The 24,740-nt window shown below is 35.1% G+C and overlaps 1 protein-coding gene across 1 annotated transcript; it reads right to left on the reverse strand.

Moving 5' to 3' along the window:
• Positions 1-17,236: 17,236 nt before the first annotated feature.
• LOC146162892 (ribosome biogenesis regulatory protein homolog) lies at positions 17,237-23,460 on the reverse strand. Its single transcript, XM_083385394.1, has 13 exons — positions 23,300-23,460; positions 22,265-22,337; positions 22,076-22,114; positions 21,847-21,885; positions 21,516-21,566; positions 21,242-21,292; positions 21,013-21,091; positions 20,483-20,643; positions 19,967-20,032; positions 19,494-19,535; positions 18,588-18,680; positions 17,897-17,931; positions 17,237-17,820 (listed from the first exon to the last, which is right to left on the reverse strand). Exons 1-13 carry the CDS (start codon positions 23,452-23,454, stop codon positions 17,745-17,747), a joined length of 960 nt encoding a protein of 319 aa, XP_083241520.1. The 5' UTR covers positions 23,455-23,460; the 3' UTR covers positions 17,237-17,744.
• Between the last annotated feature and the right edge of the window lie 1,280 nt (positions 23,461-24,740).

Here is a 24,740-nt window from a genome sequence, read left to right on the forward strand (position 1 = left end):
TGAATTCGTCACATCTCGCGTCGACAACAAACACGATTGTGATCTTACAGGAAACTGACAATCGTCTTTATTACGTCACAACTCGCAATGCAGACGCCAGTCGTTTCATTCGAACAGCGCCGCGTTTTCAAAACAATGACGCCCATTTGTTACGTCACTTCGCTACGAGTATCAATAGTATTAAATAAACTTTATTTAGGTGAGAGGTCACCAAACTAAGGTGCGGGCCAGACCCGACAGGAAATTTAACCGACCAGTGGCATATGTTTATTGAATTAGGATAAAGTATGGTTGAATGCTTCGGGATGCAGTTTCAAACTAAATTTTGATGGATTGTTTTAACTGAACGACAATTTGTTAAGGCTCGCTACAGTTTTTATGGCATAGTTATTGATATTTCCTTTCTTTAAATATAATCAAGGTTCGACATTTTTTGTTATCCAGCCAGCGAATGCAAATCCTAACAGTTTCCAGACCTTAATTAAAAAGTTTTGTGGCCCCTGGTTAAGACAAAAATGTCGGGAAGTTTTTGTTTTTGACGCTATTTTAATCTTTTTTTATCCGGATTATTTCTGTTAAACAAATTTCCTTACTTTTTCATTTATATCTTGACATTGTTACCGACATATGACCCACCGAACCAATGTCTTGGAGTTGCAAGGTGGTCTCCGTTTATTAAGATAAGACCAAACACCTTGTCTTTCACATTACAAAAACCAAACACCTTCGATTTGTTCTTTTCCCAGTGACTTCATTTTGAACCCATCGACGTCATCTGTTATAAACATGTATTATGAAATTATTTTATGAAAACATGTATTATGATTTTTGAAACATGTATTATGAAAATCAGAGATGCACCGCAGAAAATTTCCCAGGGTCATAAATTAACCCCGCCAGTAGCATCTGCTGTGTAGGCCGTAGTTTTGTCGCCTCTACACTAAAGCTTACGTCAATTGTGGCTAGCACCGTTCTATTATGATGTAAAAATGCTAGCTGTGTTCGTTACAAACATAAGCTGCTGATTGCAGCAAGCACATTGGTAAGTTAAACCCCAGTTACCCCATTCTGACTTATTTTGAACCTCAACTAACCCAACTAACCCTTTGATGACCCAATATATCCGAACCCCTCAAATGACCCTTCAACCTCGTTCGGGGTAATTTAACCCCAAATGAGCATTTACGACCTCAGACGCATTTTTTGCATTTTACGTCAATTAACAAAAAAACGCAAATTAACGCCACGAACAACTCTTTCAAACTTTGTTAAATTTTCAACTTGCTACAAAAGTTTGAAAAGTAATGCAATTGCCCACTTTACCATTTTTTGTAATGTTTTTAAAACTTAAATCCACCTTGTCATTTAACCACTTTTCATGCACATTGTGACATATTTAGTTTACTTACTTCCAACTTAACTTACTTTGTCTTTGCTATTTCACAATCAAGTGGTATTAAAGATTTGTGAATTCAATTAATCTTGCCATTTTCAGCCTAAATTAGTTTAAAATTATTTTAACAGGTTTCTCACAATATATAACTAAACTGACCTTTCGACCTGTTTGGGGTATTGTTACGTCACACGGCGTATTTTAAAAGATGCATCGTATTCTTGCGAACCTTCTTGCCCATTTACGCGTTAATATCTGGGTTATTTGAGGCTTTTGCGTGACAAGAAGTAGTAAAAGGTACTACGCATGTGAGGCTATATTATGGAGCTAGACCCGGCGAATTTCAACAAACGGATGAACGCAGTAGCCGAGTGAGATTGCTGCAAAAGCTGAGATGTCTGCCGCCGAAATCATCAATTCGAGTGAAAATTTAAACACATCCAGTCAATTTGCTGGTAATTTAAGTGAAATTGTTGAAAATTCAGTAGAAAATATTGAAAATTCAAAAGAAAATATTGAAAATTCAACAGAAAATATTGAAAATTCAACAGAAAATATTGAAAATTCAACAGAAAATAATGAAAATTCAACAGAAAATATTGAAAATTCAACAGAAAATATTGAAAATTCAAGTGAAACTGATGAAAAATCAGATGAAAGCATTAGTGATGAAGACAGTAAAGAATCTAAGGCATCGAAAAATTGGGGAATCATAAGGAAAGCTAAACTTGGTTCCTCTGTGAAAAAAATGTCTGAGAAAAGAAAAGCAGTCACGGATTTGGCGGGAAAAGCTGCCAAAGCTGCGCGGAAAAGCGCTGTGATGTCACAATCAGTAGATATGGTGGGAAGAACTGCTAAAGTTGCTCTGGGATTGGAAGTTGAAGACGATGAAAATACTTCAAAGTTGGTCAAAGTGGCCTCGGGGATTCTGGGAATGTCGGCCAAGTTGGCCATGACGGCCACGATGGGCCCTGGCGCCACGGCCGCTGTCGGGAACCTGGTCGGCGCCGGTCTGGAGGGAAAAAAGGCGCTCGACAAAAAAATGGCGAAAAATACCAAAGCATTGGGGGAAATGGCGGGAAATACCAATAATTTGGAGGAAATGGCGGGAGATGAGTCGTTGAAGGAATATTTGGCGCGAAAAGTGGGCGAGGCGGAGAATTTCAAAGAAGTGATTTCGTTGGTTGAAAAAATGGCGGGAAAAGCTCTGGACGCGGGAAATGTCGATGAAGTTACTTCGTTGGCGAGATTTTTGGCGGGAAAACTTATAGACGCGGGAAAATTGGACGAAATGACTTCGGTAGTAGGCATTTTGGCGGGAAAAGCGATAGAGGCGGGAAACGATGATGGGGTCACTTTGATGGCGAGGTTTTTGGCGGGAAAGATTCTCGACGCGGGAAAAGTTGATGAAATTTTGTTGCTAGTCACAGAATTGGCGGGAAAAGCTATTGAAGCGGGAAATATTGATGGAGTTCTTTCTATGGCGAGATATTTGTCAGAAAAAGCCATGAAGGCGGGAAACATAAAAGAAGTAGCTTTGATTGCTCAGGCTTTGACGAATAAAAAGAAAAAGATGATCATAATATATTAAAGTAAAACATCACAATAGTTGTATAGTTTGTATATTTTGATTTTTTCTTTCAATATCTATGAAATGATAATACTTTTATTGCTTTTTAAAGAAAAAAAATGTTATGTATAACGTGGTTTTTCTCTTGTAAAAATGAAAAGATTAGGTTCAAATAAAGTTTAAGATTTAACAGAAAGTTAGTAATGTGACGTCACTGTCGAATTTATAACTAAAAGCCGGAATAATTTTTTCGTGTAAAATACACGATCAATCTTATACATTACTTGATATAAATAGCATTTATTAATGATACCTAAATTAGACTACGAGGTAAAAGCCCAGTGGTTCCCAAACTTCTATGGCTTACAGTACCCCTAAAAACAACAAATAGAATCTTGCACCCCTTAGAAGTTAGGTAAATCACTGAAATATCACAATCAGTAACCGGAACACAGCTCTACACAATGTAGAAAATTTAGATTTGCTGCACTTTAATCGTACACAATTAAAGCATACTTATTATGTAAGTAAAATAGGTAAAACTATAGTTGCTGTGAAAAAGGAGGTGAAAGTTTAAATCGACAACCATAAATACCAATTACAAGAAGATTCATCAATTTAAAACATAACAAAAAAAACAAGAAGTACGCGATAAAAACTTAAACCAACTGTTCTAGGCAAGTGGTGCACACGCAAGCCGCAACTGCTGCAACTAAATGACGATGCTGTCGGTAAAGTGACGTAACAACTAAAAACATAGATAAAAGCGCGCCATGATGTGGAAATAAAAAAGAGGGCAAAATGATGGAAAAAAAATAAAACAGCATTTAATGAGAGATAAATTTATTTTTTGGATATCAATGTTAGCATTTATACAGTTAAACCATTTATCTTTGGAGAAATACCAGACATCACATGCTTAAACAATTACGAGGGCTTTATTTATAAGAAATAAAAAGGAGGCAAATTAATAGAGAAAAACAATATGAGGCCACAGATGCGAGAAAATCTAATAAATTGCTACTTTCAAACACAATTTAAAGCGGGGTTTAGCGTCTTTGCGTCAAACTACGCTTCTTCTATTTATTGCAAATTACGCGTTTTACCAATTGTGACGTAACACGCGCACGCGGTTTCCGCAACGAAATTCAGCGAAATATTTGAGGCTGAACAGAAACCGGTTCGAAACGACAAAAAGCGCTTCGAGGCGTGCTATTGTTACACAACAATTGAAATATGAGTTTCACGAACAGCGTCGGGGTTCCGCAATTGTCGCCGAAAAATTACGCAAAGTATTTGAAAAAGACTAAAAAAGTTGCCAAGTCGGCAGGTTTGGCTTTGAAGGAGAAAGCGGCTGAAGTAAATGTTGGATCTGCAGTTGGAGGTTTGACTGGGAGTGGTTCCCATGGAGAGGAAGTGGTTTATGTCGCACAAGATCTGGCCAGGAATGTTCTCAGAAAAGGAAATGTTGATTGGAGTGAAGAAAAATTGGCTGAAAATCCTATAAATGAAGGGGTTGGTAATTTCATTGAAGAAAAGTTAAATTTAAATAATAATGAAAAATTGGTCGAAAATATTGAAGAAAAATTAAATAAAAATCCTCCAAATAAAGAAGACGCTGTTTCGGCTGAAGAAGAAATCATTGAAAATGCTACAATTAAAAGAGATGTTGTTTCAATTGAAAAAAAAGTAATTCAAGGTACTTCTAAAGAAGAAGATATTGTTTTAGCTCAAAATGAATTTGCTGAAAATGTTCTCAGTGAAGATAATAATGTCCAAGAAGAAATCATTGAAAATGCTACAAAAGAAATAAATGCTGTTTCAGTTGTCGAAGAATCAGCTAAAAATGCTACAAACGAAGAAAATAATGTTTCTAATGAACAAGGTTCAGTTGAAAAAGAAAAAAATAAACAACACACTGTTTTGGCAAAAGAAAATTTAGCGAAAAAGAAAGAAAATTGTGTTTCGGATGAGAACGACCTCGCTGAAAGTTCTCCAGTTGATAAAGTTGAAAATTCTACTGAGGCAGAATTATCGGAAAAAGCTTCTAATGACGAAACGTCCAGTTCAGATAAAGAAGAATAAATGAAAAGCCTTCAAATGAAGAGAATTTTGTTTCAAGTGAACAAGAAATTGTTGAAAGTTCGCTTTAGGCCGATTTCATTTATTTGTCATTTGTTAGAAATATATTTATTTTTTAAACACACGTTCACTTGTTTGTATATGGCGTATCGTACATCTTTTGCAAAATACATTATTTAAATAGTCTTGTTCTTGGGTTAAAAAACACACAATTGGATTTTCAGCAAAAGCAATAAAATAAAATAACAAAAAGAGGTTATGAAAGATCAGGTTATGAAATTTACGGAAAAACTGTATCTTTATGTATCATGCATAAAGAGACGGTTTTCCGTAAATATATATATATATAAACAATGTTGCTCAAAGTTTATTAAGTCTTGCAATTGTTAGTGCTCAAAAATCCTGGTTTTCACATACTTTTTTAAAAGATCAGAAGCAGCTTTCGAATTGTAGGCTAATTATTAAATGATTTAGATTATATCAGTGATTTGCAAAAATATTTTAAACCAATGGGACAAACGCATTTCCCACCGAAGATCAACCTTTTAGCTTTGTGACTAAAAAGTCCATTGGCCAAACGTTCATTTTAGTAAGTACTGCTCAAAAAGGGCATTTCGTGTACTCTTTAATTTGGAGGAAAGCTGAACCAAAGTACAATATGTACATAATGGCTAATTTTACAGCGGGAGTACGAACATTAAATAGAATTTATGCTCTGGTTCTTGGTAAATTAACTGTGTGAAACACGTTTAATATAAATAGACTATAAAACTACTTATCAAAACACTACTGTGTGCTACATATTTTTGCTCTGTGGGTTATTAGAAAAGTATTTTAGGGAAAAAGCTGATTATTTGTGTCCTCCTGCCCCTGTATGTTTCGACAATCTAATAATCCGCGGGAAACATTAAAATAAACAGAATAACACAAAAAAACATTTCAAACAGTGGGCGTTATTATCTCGGAACACTGGACGTATTATATAGGAACGCGTTTATTTACAATTATGACATCACAGTTATGCAAAACATTTATGACATCACAGATGCATGCAAAACCACGAATTTGACGCGATTCTTACACGCAAATATAATCACATGTCTCGAGTTACGCAAGCTACCATCTGTATACAACTGTATACAAAGATATTACAAACATTTTTTTAATTCAGACAAACTTACCAAGATAAATTCAATTGCAAGACACAAGGATGTTAGGTGAGTTAATGTCAAGCAAACTCCCGACTGTTGTGTGCAAACTCACACGGGGTTTGATCCTTTTTTAGGTTCAGCTTGACTGCTTACAAGTTTTGAAGAATCGCAATTTACATTCGAGACTAACCGACTTAAACTCTATACTGTAGTTACGCAAGTAGGCTATGCTTAGAGGCCGCCATTATTCCATCTAAATATGTACAATTCCGAAATCTTTAGTTATAGAAGTAGGTTATATTGCAAAAGTTAAGAAATTCTCAAAAACACCTGAAAACAGACAAAAAGGAAAAACGTAATGTTATTACCAAAATCAAAACAGGGAAAGCGTTAACGATTCGCTTTTTTCACACGAATTATTATTGCGTTAAGTAAATCTGCGCTAAAAACAACTTTTGTGCGTTATTCTTAAACCTAAACCGGGACCTAAAAAACATTGTACATTATACGTCTAACCGCAAAAGGACCGTAATATTCATCCGAGACTAACTGACTAATCCTTTACTGTAGTTCAAGAAGCAAGAGACGGCCGCCTTTATTTCTTCTAACCATGTAAACATAATCAAATATGTAGTTATGTTTTATAAAACCGTTTGTGAAATTCGAAAGGTAGGTTTGCCTGGAAAACTCTTTGGAGATGGAAAATCCAAAAAAGAAAAAAGTAATGTTATAACCACATTAAAAACAAAACAATGAAAAGTAGACGATTCGCCTTCACCAACTGTCTTGTCCAACCTCTTGTGCTTAATTTTAATAAGACTTGCTTTTTAATTGCATTAAATAGATCTTCAACAAACACCATTTTGCGCTGTATTGCTAACTAGGAATGTTTTATCACTTAGAGCAGTTTCTCCGCAACCGGTGTGACGCGACGTTCCCGTACGGTTTTACTTAAGGGTAGTTTTTATTAATTAAGATAATTAACACGATAATTACTTGGACATCAAGACAGGCAATTCGCCCTTATGCAATAATCCAAGTGTAACTTTATGAACTTTCAAAAAACCTATATGTTACGTTTAAGTATTAGGTAACCAGCATTTTTTTTAAACTTTACACCAGTGTGAGATTTTTCTATAAGCTTGAAAAACATGAAATATTATTGTAAATGTATTTTTGTCGTTATGGTATTGTTTTATAAATTGGGCAAACAATCCAAAGCACAATTTTTAGGTTTCATTATTTCCAAGCTGTTGAATCTTTACCTTTTGGCTGGCATTTATTTTTAAAAGCACAAAATTTGAGGATTTGGTTTTACCACCGGTGAAAAATAATATGTTCCATTATGTTTTTCTTTATTGTTTGACTTCTTTATATATTTTTCGACCATCATCATTGCCCTCATGAAGATTTCCTGCATAGTTTATCGAAAGTTAATCCACTTAGTTTCGATGTTCTCTGATCCGCTATTTCAGGGGGGTGGTATTTTCAGGACTTTGTCCGGCTTAAGATGTTTTAGGAAGACAGTAAAACGGGCAAAATCAGAAGATGAAATCATGTAATTCGTCTAATTCAGGGGTTCTTAAACATTTTTTACCGCGGACCCCTAAAATTTTTCTTTCATGTCACGTGGACCAGTGGAGGCCAAAAAAAAGGACGTCACGGTACAAATGGACTTCACAAATTTGCTGATTTTGGTCCAAAAATGTGAAAGTGAAATGGAGTCTAAATACATTCAGTGCAAAACCTTTTTATTTTTAAATAAATTGTTTTCTTTAATAGATTAATTACTGCTTAAAAAACATTTGGTTTTACTTTGGTAAAAACACTTAATGCTGAAACATAGAAATTATATTCCAATACAAGAGATAGCGCAGACAAAAATAAAAAGTTAATGTAATTAACTAAAATCAATTGCAGCATTAACAATTCGCGTTTTCCAAATGAATTTTTATCGCGTTAAATATATCTGCGCTAAAAACACCATTAGTTTTTTTTGTTAACCCCTGCCTAGGACCGCTTTATCTCTCAATAGAGGACGTTTCGCTTTATTTTGGGTAAAATATTAGATGTCGAAACATAAAAGATATTTGCCCGTAAATACACCACTCGTAGAACAAATAAAGTTTTCTTTTTATTGTACGATTACCCAACCAACAACATGAAGCACAAAAATACTTTCAGAGCAGAACTCGCAACTTTAACATGTAAATTTAATAGGCAACACGTTTTGTATAACTTCTATCTTACACGAAACAAAAAAAGAAATACGTTAAAAATGTTCAGATTGCGTGCCGTTAAATGCTTGGAGCAATCATTAACTTTCTTGGCTACAAAACATTTGTATCACTTACACATTTGCATGTAGGCCTAAAAAGAAATCCAGTTCGACGCACTTACATCGTAATAAAATGTTACAAACACATACTAGTACAACCACTGTGAACCAGTGCTCTTCAACCGGTGGTCATAATGCACTCTAGGGTGCACAAAAATATGCATGGGGCGCACCAGTACGAAAGGGTATAGAAGGGTGCATTACAATTTTTTAATTAAATAATAATATTATGCTGTTGTATGACATGCATTATTACTCGCAAGCAGCCTGCAGCCATAATCGAACTCTCACCGACAGTGTGTAAAACTGCGGCAGCTCCGTTCGGTTTAATTGACATTATGATATTGATATGCATGATATTTTTCGTATCGCTTTTTTGGGTTCACCAAACGAAAAAAAAGGTTGAAGAGCACTGATGTAGATCAATTGAGAGTCGCGTAACGAGTATAAGAGGTCACCGACTGAAAAGTTTGGAAAACCCTGATGTAGCTCTTCTAAAGCCTTGTTTTGCATCTTATATTTATTGTTGATTTCTGTAATATCTATTGGTTGCTGTCACTAGATGCGACCTCCTGATATTTTTTATTGGAATCCAAACTTTAAAAAAATGCTAACACACACCGAAGCGCAGAAGGACAATTCAAAAGACAAACTCACAAGCGCGGTCACCTAAAGCCCAGAAACAGGAGTGTACGTTACAAAAGCAGGAGTGTACGTTACAAAAAGTGATTATTTTGCCTTTACTTCTGACTTGGAAAAACATTCATTGAAGTGGCTTAAAAGAAATTATTCAGGCGGTTCGACTTTAAGTAAAAGAAATAGTAACAGTTTCATCTTAAATATTTGAAAATGTTGCCGCTTTTCTAATTTGTGTCCACACATACAGAAACACAGAGGAACAGATGGACAAATAAATTCACAAACCTCACACTAACAGCTACTAACAACTCCATCCCTTTTACTCGCATCACTTATGACGACAGAATCACATCCCTCTCCCCCCGCGGTTGCAGATGACGTCGCGGCTCGTCGCTTTGCCCCCTCGGCCTTGAGTTTCCTGGCCACTTTGGCCGCTTTTCCGGCCCCTCGAGCCACGGGCCAGGCCACCACCCTTGCAGACTTCCCAATAACAGCCAAGGGGACGCGCAGGCCCACTGGCAGTTTGACGTCACAATGGTTGACGCGACGCCCGGCCGCTTTCATCGCGGTTTGTTTTGCGAATTCGACCGAGTAGAGGGCTCCCGTAGAAATCACTAGTTCCGCCGCGTTTTTGGCTCTGTGGAGCGGGCTTCCTGATTGGCTGGATGCAGGAGGGCGGGTCGGGGGCGTGGTCGCATCTGATTGGCTGCTTGAAGTGGCTTCTGGTTGAACCTCGGCATCTGATTGGTCATCTGCTGTTGGGGTTGCATCGGCCATTATACGGTGCTTTGAATAATTCTTTTTTTAATTCTCGTTTTCCAAAAATAAAAGGTTTTCCGGCTTTATTCAGTTATTTTGTTATTTTGATTGCTTAGGTGAAGCGGCAAGGGTTCTGTACACAAAGCAAAGTCCATTTTACAACAAATTAAATTAATTACAAGAAATCGTTTCTAATTTCAATGAAATGTGAAATACTTCCTTGACTGGTTTGTCTAGGCCTAGATCAATTATCCTACTTCTAGTGCACAAAATCTAAAAACAAGATTTCTCCTCGCCCTTACATAAAAACGACGACAATAAGCAAAATCCTTTAGACCTTTATGTCTCGATCAAAGTCAGTTATAAGTTCAAAAGAATAAAATATTTCGCCACAAAATAAGGCATCCTCAGTCTCTTAACATTCGAATGTATTAGGCTAATGACGTCTGTATACAACTTATAACTGACCTTGATTAAGACAGAGGAGTCTACACAATATGCTGCTAGTGAATAGGCTGTTGCTACCAAACATAGTACTTAGTACCAGTGGTCCTCAACCTTTCTTCACTGCATTCCACCTCGAGCTTCTATGATCTTGTTGCGTACCAACAAAATGTCGAAAAACTCAACTTTACTCAAAATGTATATAGGATTATTAACATGGGCGGATTAGCTAATTAGTTAGCCCGGAATTTTTAAAACATACGCGGCCCATTAATCTCGAAAAGTTTCCCTTTTTTAACTTGCAAGATACTTGTGAGGGCTCTCACAAATGAAAACCAGAAAATCCCTAAAGCTATGTAAAAAAATCCCTAGATGGCATAAAAAATCCCTAAAACATAATTAGCGCATTATAATATTAATTACTATGTGATCACATTACCTCAAAGATGGCTAGTAGGGGTACACACATATATACAAATGAGAAACAAATTAACCTTGCTTACATGCCAAAAGCGAGCTGTAGTTTTCCTATATTTTTTTAAATAACTGCATTGTGTAGCCCAGCGTGGTCCAAGTTTGAGCATCACGTGCCACAATATTTCTTGCATATATATTTTGCAGGACACATAAAGTAGGCTGCATGCGTACCAGGGGAGGATCAACGATTTTGTTTGGTCGGGGCACAAAGTGGTTAAAATGACGTCACAAAGCATCGTCACATGCATATAAGCTCCAGAAAATTGCTTCTATCGTCAAACATGTGCGCAAATGAAATCGAGTGTTATAAGACTGGGAAGATGGTGCGCACGAAGCGCGAAAAATTTGCGTATTTGACAAAACTTTTAATTCAGATGACTGCATTTTATAAGCGTAGAATATTTGCGGAAACCATGCGTATTTATCAAAATGAGGTGTTGCAAACTACACAATCGCTAAATTACAAAAAAATTATCGCGCAAAAACTGGTTTATTTAATGGTATAACCGAAAAAATGTAATCATATTCAAACAATTGCAGTATGCTTACTGTTCGTTGGTCACTTAGAGTTCTTTGATTCAACTCTCAATCATGCGCATGCAATAATTCAACATTGCTTCGCGGCCGCGAACAATGACGTCACATGTGGCGTGCGGGCCTGGGTTTGGACCACCCTGGTGCTAGACTACTATTGTCCATTATGTCCAGCTACTCATTTGAGAAGCAATGTGTTGACATACTTTACCACCTGGAGCGATAATAATTAAAATTATATTTTTCACCTGACCACATTAAGACAAAAAAATTGACTAAGCTAGTATAATGCATAACGTCCAATAACGCAACAATCAACAAATTCATGCCAGGTTTTATAGGCTAAGCAGTTTCAGTTATTCTTTAAAATTTCATGTAAACTTCCAAATGAACAGAAACAAGTAGGCTAGCATATTCTAAACCTGTTTTTTTTCAAAACTGCAATTCAGTTACATTTACTAGTTAACAAATTATACAATACAATTTGCAAAAATATGGCGAAAAATCCCTAAATCATCAACATCCCCAGATTTGTCCCTAAAAGAGGCCTAAAGTCCCAATTTGGAACTAAATCCCTAAAAGTGAGAGCACTGATACTGGTAGTCAAGTTTTGTGATTCTTTGTTGTTTTGCTATGATGTCATAAAAGAAATTTGCATAGATGTTCCGGAAAGATAATAGTTCCTATAGTTAAAGAAGCATAAAATATTGAACTATACAATCATTACGATGAAGGTATAGTTTATTACAATAAAAAAGATGCTCAACCTTTTGGTAAAACTGTAATTTTGCTTAAAAACATACTGCGTACAGCGTACCACCGAAAATGACTTCGCGTACCACAGGTTGAGAACAACTGACTTAAAAGAAGCTCTTCCAATTCTTGTTTTTCCCAACGTTCCAGCTTCCAGCTACATATAAAGGATGCCTTAATCAGGGAATGCAACAACACACCGGGTGAAACTGGCCTATATTTTAAAAATACCTAAATTACCACAAAAAGATCTCAGTTGCATTCCCTGGTGAAGGCATCCTGCGTTTGTAACCCACCGTTGGATATAATAAATGAGCAGCGGACCTTCCTTTTAATATGTTGCGAGATCAGTTGAATGCTTGTTTTAAAACCTTCCCTCGTTTAAGGCTTTCAGTAGACACACCTTGAGAACTTTGCTACTTGTTTTAAAAGACTTGTTGTACATATAAGAACCTTCTACGTACGAAGATATTCTTGGCTCGGAAGTGTGATGTTAAATAAGTTTGCATTTAAGAATGACGAGCGTTCATGTTTGCATTTAAGCAATATGATGATTAAGATGGTTAAATTGGTTGGGACACCACAAAGCGATAAAAAGAATGTGTTTTATGAGAAGAAAATTTTAACAAAAGAGTAATTTGGTGGACCTATTTAAAACTTATTAGGAATTTATAGCAAGTTGCGTACTTTATTTAACATAAAAGTAAGGTTCCAAGAAAATGTAGCCTGGTTGATTTTAACCAAACCAGTCGAAAAAATCAACACAAACACGTAATTTCAACGATTTTTGCGTCATTTCCGCTGTTAATGGCGACGTAGCGGCTCCGTTTTGTGTATAAGATGACGCTTATATAGTGATGTTAACAGCTGTTATATAATTCCAGCAGCCCCTCATGTACAATGTATAAAAACTATTTAAACTATTCAGTTTGAAATTTTAGTTGTAAGCAAACTTTACAATAACCCCTTAATGAAATATAACTGAGAAAAACTGATGGCCATATTTAAGTTTAAAAATAAATTCCTATTTAAATTACTGTTACTGAGAATGTCATAAGATACACCACTGGTTCTCAACCTTTATCGTGGCCCACTTACGTTGCAAAAAAAATCTGTGGTCCAATACATTTTTATGAAAGAAAAAAATGAAAATTATTAGGTTTAGAACAAAACACAGCAGAACATATTTCAAAACAAATTATTTAGTCAACCGTGCATTAGTGAGATAATTGCGGCTAAACCACAAATTTTGCCATTATTCCTGTAAAATGAAATATAGTCACACAAATGAAACTAAATGTAGCTTTATAAAATTGATGTGTGGCCCACCTCAAGTGTTCTTATGGCCCACCAATGAGCCATGGCCAACTGGTTGAGAACCGCTGGGCTACACAGTCCTTATTTTTGAGTTATTTTAAATCTGTTTCTTTTGCGTAACAATTTTGCGTCGATGTTTTTTAAACCGAGTGAATAGAATTAGAAATAGCTGATGAGCTTCTTACAATTCTAACATTTAGCAAGGTGCTTTTTACGGTTTTGAAACGCCGAGGACATTTGATGACAGACTTTATCAGCAGGACCTTCTATTGAGTTTTAATGGAACCATTTAAAAGCACACTAAGTTGTTCGTATTGCTGGTTATTTGAATGTTAACGTTTGTTTTTGTGCAAAATTTTTTATTTTTTTGTTATAAATTGCTTGGGCCCTCTATTATTTCAAGAAAGCAGATGCCTGTGAACTTTTTTCGATCGCAGATAAGTTTTTAGTTACACATGAAACTAGTTGAAACCTATTAAACGCAAAGACACTAAAATTAAACTAGACCTGACTTTATTCTGAATACACAAAAATATTTCCGGATATAAAAGTAAAACATCGCGAAGAATCCACAAAAAAGCAAATCACAGAAGAATTTCCCAAACGTGAACAAAACAGGTTTTAAGACAAAATCAATTTTGTGACGTCATTATAGAATTTGTTGAAAGTTTGAAGTTATGACGTCCTAAAAGCTACCCAAAAATTTTAAAAGCTGTGACGTCATGTTATTTAGTTTTTTTCAAGTTAAGCGTATTTTAAAAATTTTACATTACAAAACTTTGTAGTTTTATAAAATCCAATAGACTTTGCAGCCGTCCAAAATTTTATGACGTAACGATGACGTCACACTTAGCAGTAGTGACGTCGCTCAATGCTCCAGGATGACGCGTCGCATTTGTTGGTGAACTTGATGTTGCCGTCGACGTAGGAAAGGTATTTGTCGATCGCAACACTTCGGATCAAGTGACCTTCAGCTGTCTCCTCAAGGTCGAAAAACATGCCCGTGTGACGTGGCGTGATGCCATTGGCCGGATTTGGCGCGTGTTTAAGCGTGAGGACGTAGCAGAGGCCGGTTGTGTTGGAATATCTCGGCACTTCGTAGCCTGCCTTGAGGAACATGTTGCCGTACTTGAAGGGACACTTTGTGCTTATGAGGTAACAATCGCTCCCCCCCACATTCCAGATCCGCCACGCTTCCGGTTGGTTTGTGACGCGGATAATGACCCCCACGCGCTGCGTGCTGAGTCCTCTGCACTCGGATGTTAGGAGGAAGACCTCGCCGCTGGAGAAGACATTGGACGACTCGAGCCCGCAGTCGCTCATCACAACCTCGGTCTTCACTTCCTCGCATTCTTCAACGTTTGTTCCGCTTTCGTTGGTTGGCTCCTCTACAACATCGCACCTCGCAAGGACGAAGCAATCTTCGTCACTCTCTGACGTTTGATGGTCGGAAGAATCTTTTTCGCTTTCGCATTTTTCATCTTCGCTCGAAGAATCTTTTTCGCTTTCGCATTTTTCATCTTCGCTCGAAGAATCTTTTTCGCTTCCGCATTTTTCATCTTCGCTCGAAGAATCTTTTTCGCTTTCGCATTTTTCATCTTCGCTCGAAGAATCTTTTTCGCTTCCGCATTTTTCATCTTCGCTCGAAGAATCTTTTTCGCTTTCGCATTTTTCATCTTCGCTCGAAGAATCCTTTTCGCTTCCACATTTTTCATCTTCGCTTTCTGACTTTTCTCCGCTTTCGCAAGATTCGCTGTCAGATTCCTCATTTCCACTTCCGCATTCTTCTTCTGAAGAAGGCTCTTCTGTCGTAACCACGTAGATTACAGGAGGAGCTGGAGGTAGCTCACACTCTTCTGGAAGTTGCTCTTCACACTCTTCTGGAAGTTGTTCGCATTCCTCTTCAGTCTCAGATGGTTCTTTGCATTCTGTCGCAATCACGTAGATTACAGGAGTTGGTTGGCATTCTTCTGGAAGTTCTTCACACTCTTCAGGAAGTTGTTCTTCACAAACCTCTTCTTCAATCTCAGAAGGTTCTTTGCACTCTGGAACACACTTTTCCTCTTCCTGGCACGTTGCTAGGCAACCTGTCTCCTCTTGTTCTTGGCAGGGATCCTTGTGGCACGTGCTGGTGCACGGGTTGTCACTGCAACAAGTTCCTCCCTTGTTGAAGTTGAAGATGATCCTTCTGCATCCTCCCGACAAACGAATGAAGACATCCTTGGAGATGATCTCAACGTTACCATCTTTGCATGATGGCTTGCATGATGTTTCTGGTGGTGATGGACTCATATTTTTCAATGCTCCACACAATCCTCTTCTTGAGTTGTTCGCTTCGAGTAGTTTCTCGCAACGTTTGTTCTTCCTTCTAGAATCTCCCGTTTATATAGAATCTGTTCTGTGACGACATAGTTGTCATTGCTTCCCGTTGTTTTGAAGCAATTGTGACGCAGAAATCGTAATTCTCGTCGGCTTGTTTCGTCACGGAATGCAAAACAAAGGCTACAGTGACGTACAATCGTATTGTTTTGAATTAATACAAAACGGAGCAACACGCGTTTTTGGTCACATTTACAAACTGCTTATTCTTTTTAAATTACTGACACGAAATTTGTTTCGAAACGAGGGCAATTATTCGCAATTTATCAAATGTCGTCACGTCCTGTTCAAAACAAAAGCTTTAAACCACAATGAAAAGGACATTTAGGCGGTTTTATTTCGATGAATTTAGGACGTATTCCACTAGCTTTAGGTCTTGTTCAGACGATTTTTTTAATAATAACATCGCAACAAAGTTTGACTTCATGAACTTTTAGAAACATTCATTCAAAGATGCATAGCTTTTTAGAGTTTTACGCAGAATTCTATTTGGCCAAGTCCTGTGACTGTTTATATAACCCGTCGTAAAAGTCTTAGCTACAATACAATAATTAGTGTTAAAAACATAATATTGGGACTTGAAATTAGAATACCAAATACGTCGCGACAAACACAGTTGGTTTATCCAAAAATATACCAACACCAGGCCAAAAAAGACCTAAATGCCCAATGTGTTTTTAGCTAACCATGTCACCAACTAACCTATTATTTACACCTAACCTAAAATCTAATCCCATCAGTCTGGTGACAAAAAAGTGGCGTTGTAGATATTAATGCGTGTTTGGTTTAAATAAGTATGATACTCACGGAGTTAAAGTTATATAATAATTAAGCTTTAAGTATTTTTACTAAATGTTCTTATCGTGTGTTCTTTCCGATTACTTAACGAACAGCCGAACTGGGATTTACAAACACACCTATTCAAATCCACAGGCCTGTTAAGCAGCATATTAGAATCGTGAAGTACATTGTAGCTATATGTTGCACATATTTATCCACTTTGTGAACATATTGATTAGGAACTTTTTGGGGGGAAGTTGAAGTCAGTCTTGATGATCCTGGCAACTCGAAGTAAAAACCGCAGCGTGGTAAAAATGTCAGCTAGTGGTTCTCTTGCGACACCTTGCGACTGTTTTAAAGTTATTTGCAACCGCTTGTAGCAGTAGAGATACACCTTTGCTAATAAGTTGCACCCTACATGGCGCTTTGCACAGTTTGGATCGATTTCACACAACTGTTTCTCCTTAAGATGCACTTTTCACATTTATCAGGGTCAAAGTAGAAAAATTTTTCCACAATAACGATTACATTTTTTTAAATGGCGTGACAAAGTTACGTCATAACAAGACTTAATAAAAAAAGTGACCTTAATAAAGCGGAAGTTATAGTTTGATGTCGCGCACAAATGTGAAACTGAAAAAGTTCGTTTTTTTAACAGCATTCCGTTCCGATCCGTTTCGTCTTTCTTTCATCAGTAATCTGCATTTAGCAGTCAACCGCAGCCGTGTTTCGCATTATTCCAAAAAGAGCATCAGACCAGAACAAAAAAATAATTGGTCGCGAAAATCGTTACTTAAAGAAAAAAGTTTGGAAAGCTGTGGATAGAAAGATATTTTTTACCTCCAACAAAATCTTGTATTTTAAAGGGAGCGATTAAACAATCGACATTATGACGGCACAATTGTTTGTTTGTATTAAAGCTAGACTCATAAAAATTGAGGGTAATCCCCAATCACGCACCTGTATCCCGCGACTTTATTTTAACTAAAGTTACAAAAAGTAAAACACAACAGTTCTGCGTATTTCTCTGTTCTTAGATCGGAATGAAACAAAAAAGCGCCGACACGAAACCCACGTGACGTGCCATTACGTTGCTACCAGTTACGTCATAAGCATAGTATTATGACGTCATTTGCGCTTCCCCTTGCCGAATGTCTTGCCACCTTTTTGTTGAGAATTTCGCTTTTTAGCGGATTTTTGTTTTCTGTAAAGAAAAATACATTTTTTTATTGAAACAGTTTTTTTTTTTATTTTAGGTTTTTATTTGGATTTTCACTCACCGGACTTGAGTTTGGTTGATTTCTTGATTTACAGCCTGAAAACAAAAGTAAAGTGTTCAGGATGAAATTTCCCAGTAAACTACAATTGACATCAATGCAACGACGTTTATATTTTGTAGAAAATAGTTTTTTGAATTAACAAGAATAGTCATTTTTTATCAATTAAAAAGAACTGCCATTAGATCTTCAACAGAAAAAATGAGTTACTGCAGCGTAAAAAACGATTTTTTCAAAAGGTCTTTCAATATTTTAACTAGTTATATTTGCATACTTAAATGAAATAATTGCCGTCTCTAAAATTAGTAACCGTCCAAAACGCAAATACGTCACAAAATGCCGATTACCTCTTTTTTATTGCCAGAAAGTCACAGGGGCTAGAAAAAATAGGCGCCGATCTTAGAACTGTCACGTTTTGCTACCGAGTTAGTCGCAGTATCGCTTGTTTGTTTCCGATACACAGGTATACCAGGCCAAACCTCACTCAAACATCACTCATTTATACTATATTATTTTTAATGGTGTTTCTCCAACACCTCCTAATTTTTTACACAACTACATTATTTGATAAAATATCCCGCTATTTACAAATAGTTGTGGAGTTTTTAAGCTTCTATGCGGTCACAAAAGCTGCCCAGTGTCCATGCTAAATATTCATTTGTGCAAAGCAACATACAATTAAAAGTCTATTTACCTTATTAACGTTTATCTTTGGCGTATTTTTAAACATTTCGTTCACGATCTTCATTTGTTTCTCCTTCTCTGTTGAAGTCACCATAGGATCGAACTAAAATAAAGTTGAAATATTTGGAAACTAGGAAAAATAAAGCACTTTATTAGGTTCTGCTAGCAATATATTCAGTCTAACTATACAGTAACAGCAACAATAGATTCAGATACTATTTGATTAAGATATACTGACGATACCTTTGCTGGCGAAATATATATATATCTTTTAAAATCTTTTAATGTGTATGACCTGAATTGCTGTGCTTGAGTATTCTGCTCTTACTGATCAGGATTTAAGGTCGACATTTACCTTGCAAGGGTCAAGGTGATTTATATTATTCACATATTCAGTGCAACATTAACTATACAGTAGCATCAAGTTTGTGTGAATTGATTTAAAAACAAGACACTTTAGCTCCTTGGCTGTTTTTTTAGGTTTGTTTGAGGAATTTACGATATTATAGAATTGTAATCTACTCTATATACTAGGGCGAAGTGGTGGGTCCAGGATTATTTTTGGGGGGCACAGAATTTTTCAGGAATGACGACAAAGTTACGTAAAACAATAAATCTTAAAGATCTGTTGCTCTGTGTTTATTTGGCTTAAATTGGTAAAAATTTCAATTAGGAGCATAATGAGGTGAATTGGACACAAAACATTAAGTGGCATATTACTCGAAATAACGGAATTAATCTATTTTAACTGACACTGTACTTTAAGATTTATAAGTTACACGGCGCCACTAAAAATAATAAAATCAGAAAGAAAATCAGGAAATTCTTCCAAAGCGCGAATATTTTTTGTATTTACATGTCGGACACGTATAACTTGTTTGCAGTGTTGAAACCAAATAATTAAAATGTGACGAACCTTTCGTTTTTTGCCAAGATTCTTCGCAGGTTTCTCATTTTTCTGTAAAATAACATTTGTCAGAGCAAATGTTGATAAAAAGTGAATGTTTACATTTTTTACTTTAACAGCTGAAATCATCTGCACTTGTTGTAGCTCGCTAATGTAGATGTTGTTCTATTCCTATATCAAATATTCATAAAAATTATATTTTGGTAATACAGCATTATTTAAAGTTAATTAACTACATTTTGAATGAACAATTTGAGGTCTAAAGTTTCAATAAAAACGGGTACAACTTTTTATGAACATTTTTCTGCTTACATCTCTAGAAAAGTTAAATTAGCACAAAACAACTGCATTTACAGGGTTATTTGGCAAACCTACCATACGCATTTAAACTTCAATTGTTTGTTTGGTCACCAACCAATGTTTATTTTATATTTTTAATAAGTTTAGAGGTTACATGTTTTAATTTACAAGGCACCACTTACAAGATTGGATTCGAATCTTCCCAATGAAGCCGTTGATCTTTTAGCGTGGTGGAATGTGGTCTCCAACTGAAGAAAACACGGTTGAATATTAAACAGAAAATATGTACTTTAAATACAGAGCAAATTTCTATCGCCATTATGATAAATTTGGGTCAAAATAGTAGGTTGGTTTGTTAAAAATGTTTTAGCAATAAAGAACCCTTGTAGGCCGAAAGAAGTTCAGACTTTTTGCCAAAGATTTGTATTTTAATGAAAAAGTAGTTCAAAAAAAAAAAAAAGGAAGTAACAATAAAAAAGGTTCAAAATTTCAACTTTATTTTAACTATTAACAAATAAAAAGTCTTAAAAACTACAGAATATTTACACCTCTATCTTCAAATATAAAGTTTGCTTCATTTTAGTTTGATTTTAAGGTTATAAAACAATTAGATTGGTGGACGGTGGATCAAGAATGGAACTTTTCCCAATAAATGACGTTTCAAATGAAAATCAAAACAAAAAAATCTATTTTTTCACATCGTTTTTGTTCTGTTGTTGGTTTGGCAAACCGGTTGCTCCGATTCCGGGAACTTTTTTGCCTGATCGACGAGCGATATTGCGCAATCGCTGAAGCTCGTTCTTCGCAACTCGCTCCTGTTTATCTTTGTTGCGCTTCTCGAACTGATCGACGTTAGGATCTGGCAAAACATTCACAGTTAAAAAGATCACAGCATTTTAACCAAAATAAAGAAATGTGTTTTAATTAAAAACTTCTAAAAAAACAAAAATATAAAAAATTATTTTAAATTCACAAGTTAAAACCAAGTGAGTTTTGTACTTTGTCACTGCTTGTGCTATGGTATGCAGTGTAAATAACAGTAGAACTCATTTATTAACAACTTGGGTTAAATCTGTTTAATATTATTTTCTAGAAGTTAACCATGGTCCTAATGTCGCTAATAATCATGTTTTAATTGTAATTGTTAACCAACGTTTCAACAATCTATTCAAGTCGCCTTCTTCACCCCCCTGGCCTAGTAATAATCATGGATCATTTTTTGACTTACCTGCGTTCTGTGGGACTTCGATCACCCATTCCTTTGTGTCATCATTTGCCCTCTTGTAACCCCAACGTGGTTTCCATGACTACAACAACAACAAATAAACAGCTTGAAGTCAAATAGTTTAATTGTTTGTTTTTATAACAACAAGGTGTTAAAAGCAAGGTATGATATTTGATGCACGAAAAAAATACTTTTTTTTACAACATTAGAACTACAAAATAAGTAACATTACCTTAGACTTCTCATCGTAAACCATTCTGCTTTTCTTTCGATTTTGAATAGTCTGTGAAAAATCAATAAACATATTTGAATTTATGAAAGCATAGCAAATATTATTTTTTGTGTGAGATTGTTAACCTCTTTTAACAAACCTTTACTTTTATCATGTGCTTAAATATTTAAGCTATTAATTTGCCTTACTGCAAAATATAGTTGCTTTGTTCAAAATATCAACTCTCAGTAATGTAAAGTAGTTTCAAAGTATTTCAATAAAATTGTTTTGTCACCTTTAATTTTGCGTATTCTTGCCATTTTGTGGCCGGTTTCGCTTTTGGAATCTGGAATCAAAGAAATAATGATGAAAACAACAGCAAACAATAAAATACATCATTATTTTTAGTTTATTAATTAAAATACATTACTATTTTCTGTTTAAGAATTTAAAAACAATTTTATTTTCAGTCTGCGAACAAGTTTTGTCGACTATAAACAAAAAAAAGTGAAAAACATTGAAATACAGAAATTGTTTTAGTTTAATATTTAAAACACATTACTATTTTCTGTTTAATAATTTTGTTTCATTTTCAGTTTGTTAAGAAGTTTTTGTCAAACACTCACAGGTTTTTCTCGAGGAAGCGTCGTTTCAGGTTCAGGAAGCTAAAAAAAAAAAAAACATAACAAGTTTCATTGATTTGCAGAGAAAAGTATGTTTGCTTGTTAATACTCCATATGCCATATGTTATGTATGAGTTTTTCATGGAAAATCAGACAAGATCTTACAGCCACAATTTTTAATTTTACTTAACAAATAAAAATACACATTATTTTAAAACAGGAAGTTACTTACCTTTGCAATTATGGCATCTTCCATACGTTCTGTTTCCAACTAGAAAATCAAATAGAGTTTCTTACTTAAATACTAATATTAGGTATAACTGTTAAAAAAATAAACACCAATCTCGTGAGAAATTACAGAATATTTAGGTTAAAGTACACTTGTAACACTTTTTTTTTTTTTTTGTGCACAAGAACCCACCTGCCATATCTGATTTATAAGGAGTTGTGTGTTATCTCGAGCCAACTGCTTCAAGTAGGCATTCTTGGCATTCCTGAAAAAAATTTACATAAAGTTGTTATCTATAAATGTGTGTTGAAAAACAATAACATGTGTTGTTTTTCTAAATTTTTGTAGTAATATTCTTTCAACTGAAAATGAATTACATAATAAGTTTAACACAAGTCTGGTATTGTGTGAATGAAAATAATTTAGATGGGTCACTAAACTATTGCCAGCAGGACAGACGGGGTTGATTCTGCTGGCACTTCTGCCATCTGATATAAACGATATCATTAAGATATTCAAAAAATTTATTGAATCGAATTAGGCAAAGATAATTATCTACAGATTATGTTTCAGCGTTAGGCATTCTAAGCGTCTTTCAGTATTTTTTACTAAAATAAGGTTAAAATTGTTTATTATCTGAAATGTTTGTTGGATATAATTATTTTATGTTTTCTTCATTTATCAATAATGATTTGAAAAAAGTTTGACACAACTTTTACATTCATCCAGCGATCTTTAGTTCTTACAGTTATTGTTACGACCCTTTTTATCATAAAAGTTTAGCGACTGTTAATTAGAAGGGTTGCATTACAGATGTCTGTTCAATGCCACTGGTAAGTAAATAGGTTAAGTTGGTAAAAGGAAAGGCACATTAAAAAAAACTAATTTTTATTATTTAACCTATTTGTTAAAACAAATAATAGCTATTAATTTATAACAATGCGTCTTATATAACAATGCGTCTTATATAACAGGGATCAATAATTAAGCACAAAATATTTTTAATAATTTGATTATTATCAAACCAGCAATAAACTTTTATTTTGCTATTTACACGTAATAAGAATATCGAAGCCCATACAGAAGTAGGTGGAATTTTTAACGTTTCAAATTACTTTTATTCATAATGTTACCTACTTCTGTATGAGCTTAGATATGCTCACTAAAACCTCAAGCAATAATGCTCAAGTTTTACTTTTAGATTTTTCAGCAATAAAACAACCTTACTTTGCTTGCTTTACATCAACTGGGTTAAGATCGATCGCGAGAAGATTTCCCAAGTCGAACTTTAAATCAATATCTTTTTCAACACTTGTCGTTTTAAGTTTCAGTTCTTCATCTTTACGGATATTTTCCAGCAAAACTTCAGCTTTTATAGCCATATTAGTAAGCTTTTGTCAATGAAATAACATTCCAAATTAATAATAAAATTAAGTAGTTTGCCATTGCGGAAATTCTACATTAATTAAGGCCAGTCTAGATCACATTTCATGGCACTTTTACTTAGCAAATGATCAGAAATCTTGAGCCAAATTTTTAGGTGTGCAGATAAGATTTAGAAGAAGCCCGATACCAAAGCTATTCAAATTGACATATTATCACTAGCGGGTGCAAGCGTGAAAAAGTGATCTGGTCAAATAACCACTTCCTAAGATTTTAAACACAGTGGAGAAAATATTCACCACTGATTAACAAATGAGGTTTGTACACAGTTTAAAAAAAATTTTGTGTGGGCACTTGGAAACAAAGGATGTGAAACCTTCACAGCCTTTAGCAAAATAGAAGGCGCTGGTCACAATGAAAATTATTTTGGTTAGGATGCAGGTTAGCGTTTGATTTTGTATCACAGGTCAAGCATTATAATTTAATACCAAATGTAATAGAACTTGACCCACCCACACTCAAACACTAACCGACACCCTAAACCAAATATTATGCGTTGATTAAATAATTGTTTGCATCAGTGGATAAGCAAACTTAATGTAGTTCCAAATTAAAGAGGGAGGATTTTTATCTAGTTAATGACCTAGCTTTAACTAATTAAAAAGTTTACCTACACTCTACACAGATAAAATAAACTTTACGAACATTTGACATGTTATTCAACAACCTTTTTTTTCGACGGGCTGATAAAACACAGAAAAACTTAAAAATGTGTATGCTCAAGCTCAAGTATGAGTTTTTGTTATATCACAGGCAAGATATTGGTGAATTAATTCTGTTAAAAATTGAGTTAAATACTTATTTAAATTACCTAATGTTAAAATACAACCATTTTACCTTTTATTTTGTTCTAGCTAACACTGTGGTATACACGTGGTCAACCAAAACAAATATATCGAAACGATCGCCATTTTAAATCACTGTATAAAATCCAAGGCATTTGTGGCAACATTTGTTCAATATGTGCCATAAATACATGTAATCAGATAAAATGCATTCTATATTTGGTGAATGTCTGAGTTTTTTCAACTTAAAAGTGAATAAATGACTTTTGGTGTAATCTAATAGGATACAAAATGGCGGGTATTTTCCAGAAAGTGTGTAACAGCAAATATTAAGATGGTTCAGGCGTTCTTTATTCTTTAAGGTTTTAAAAAAAAAAGTTTGGTTCGCGTCCAGACTGGCATGAAATTGTTAGGCACGACATCATAACGTGACGTTATAA

The sequence above is a fragment of the Ascidiella aspersa genome, chromosome 3, assembly GCF_963924565.1.
Source record: "Ascidiella aspersa chromosome 3, kaAscAspe10.2, whole genome shotgun sequence".
Lineage (NCBI taxonomy): Eukaryota > Metazoa > Chordata > Ascidiacea > Phlebobranchia > Ascidiidae > Ascidiella > Ascidiella aspersa.

Coding starts and splice junctions, on each gene's coding strand:
- LOC146162892 (XM_083385394.1), bottom strand. CDS start 23,454: ATGGCTATAAAAGCTGAAGTTTTGCTGGAAAATATCCGTAAAGATGAA. Junction 22,338..23,299: donor GTTGATGTAAAGCAAGCAAA/GTAAGGTTGTTT, acceptor AATTTTTTTCAG/GAATGCCAAGAATGCCTACT. Junction 20,644..21,012: donor CGAAGTCCCACAGAACGCAG/GTAAGTCAAAAA, acceptor ATGTTTTGCCAG/ATCCTAACGTCGATCAGTTC.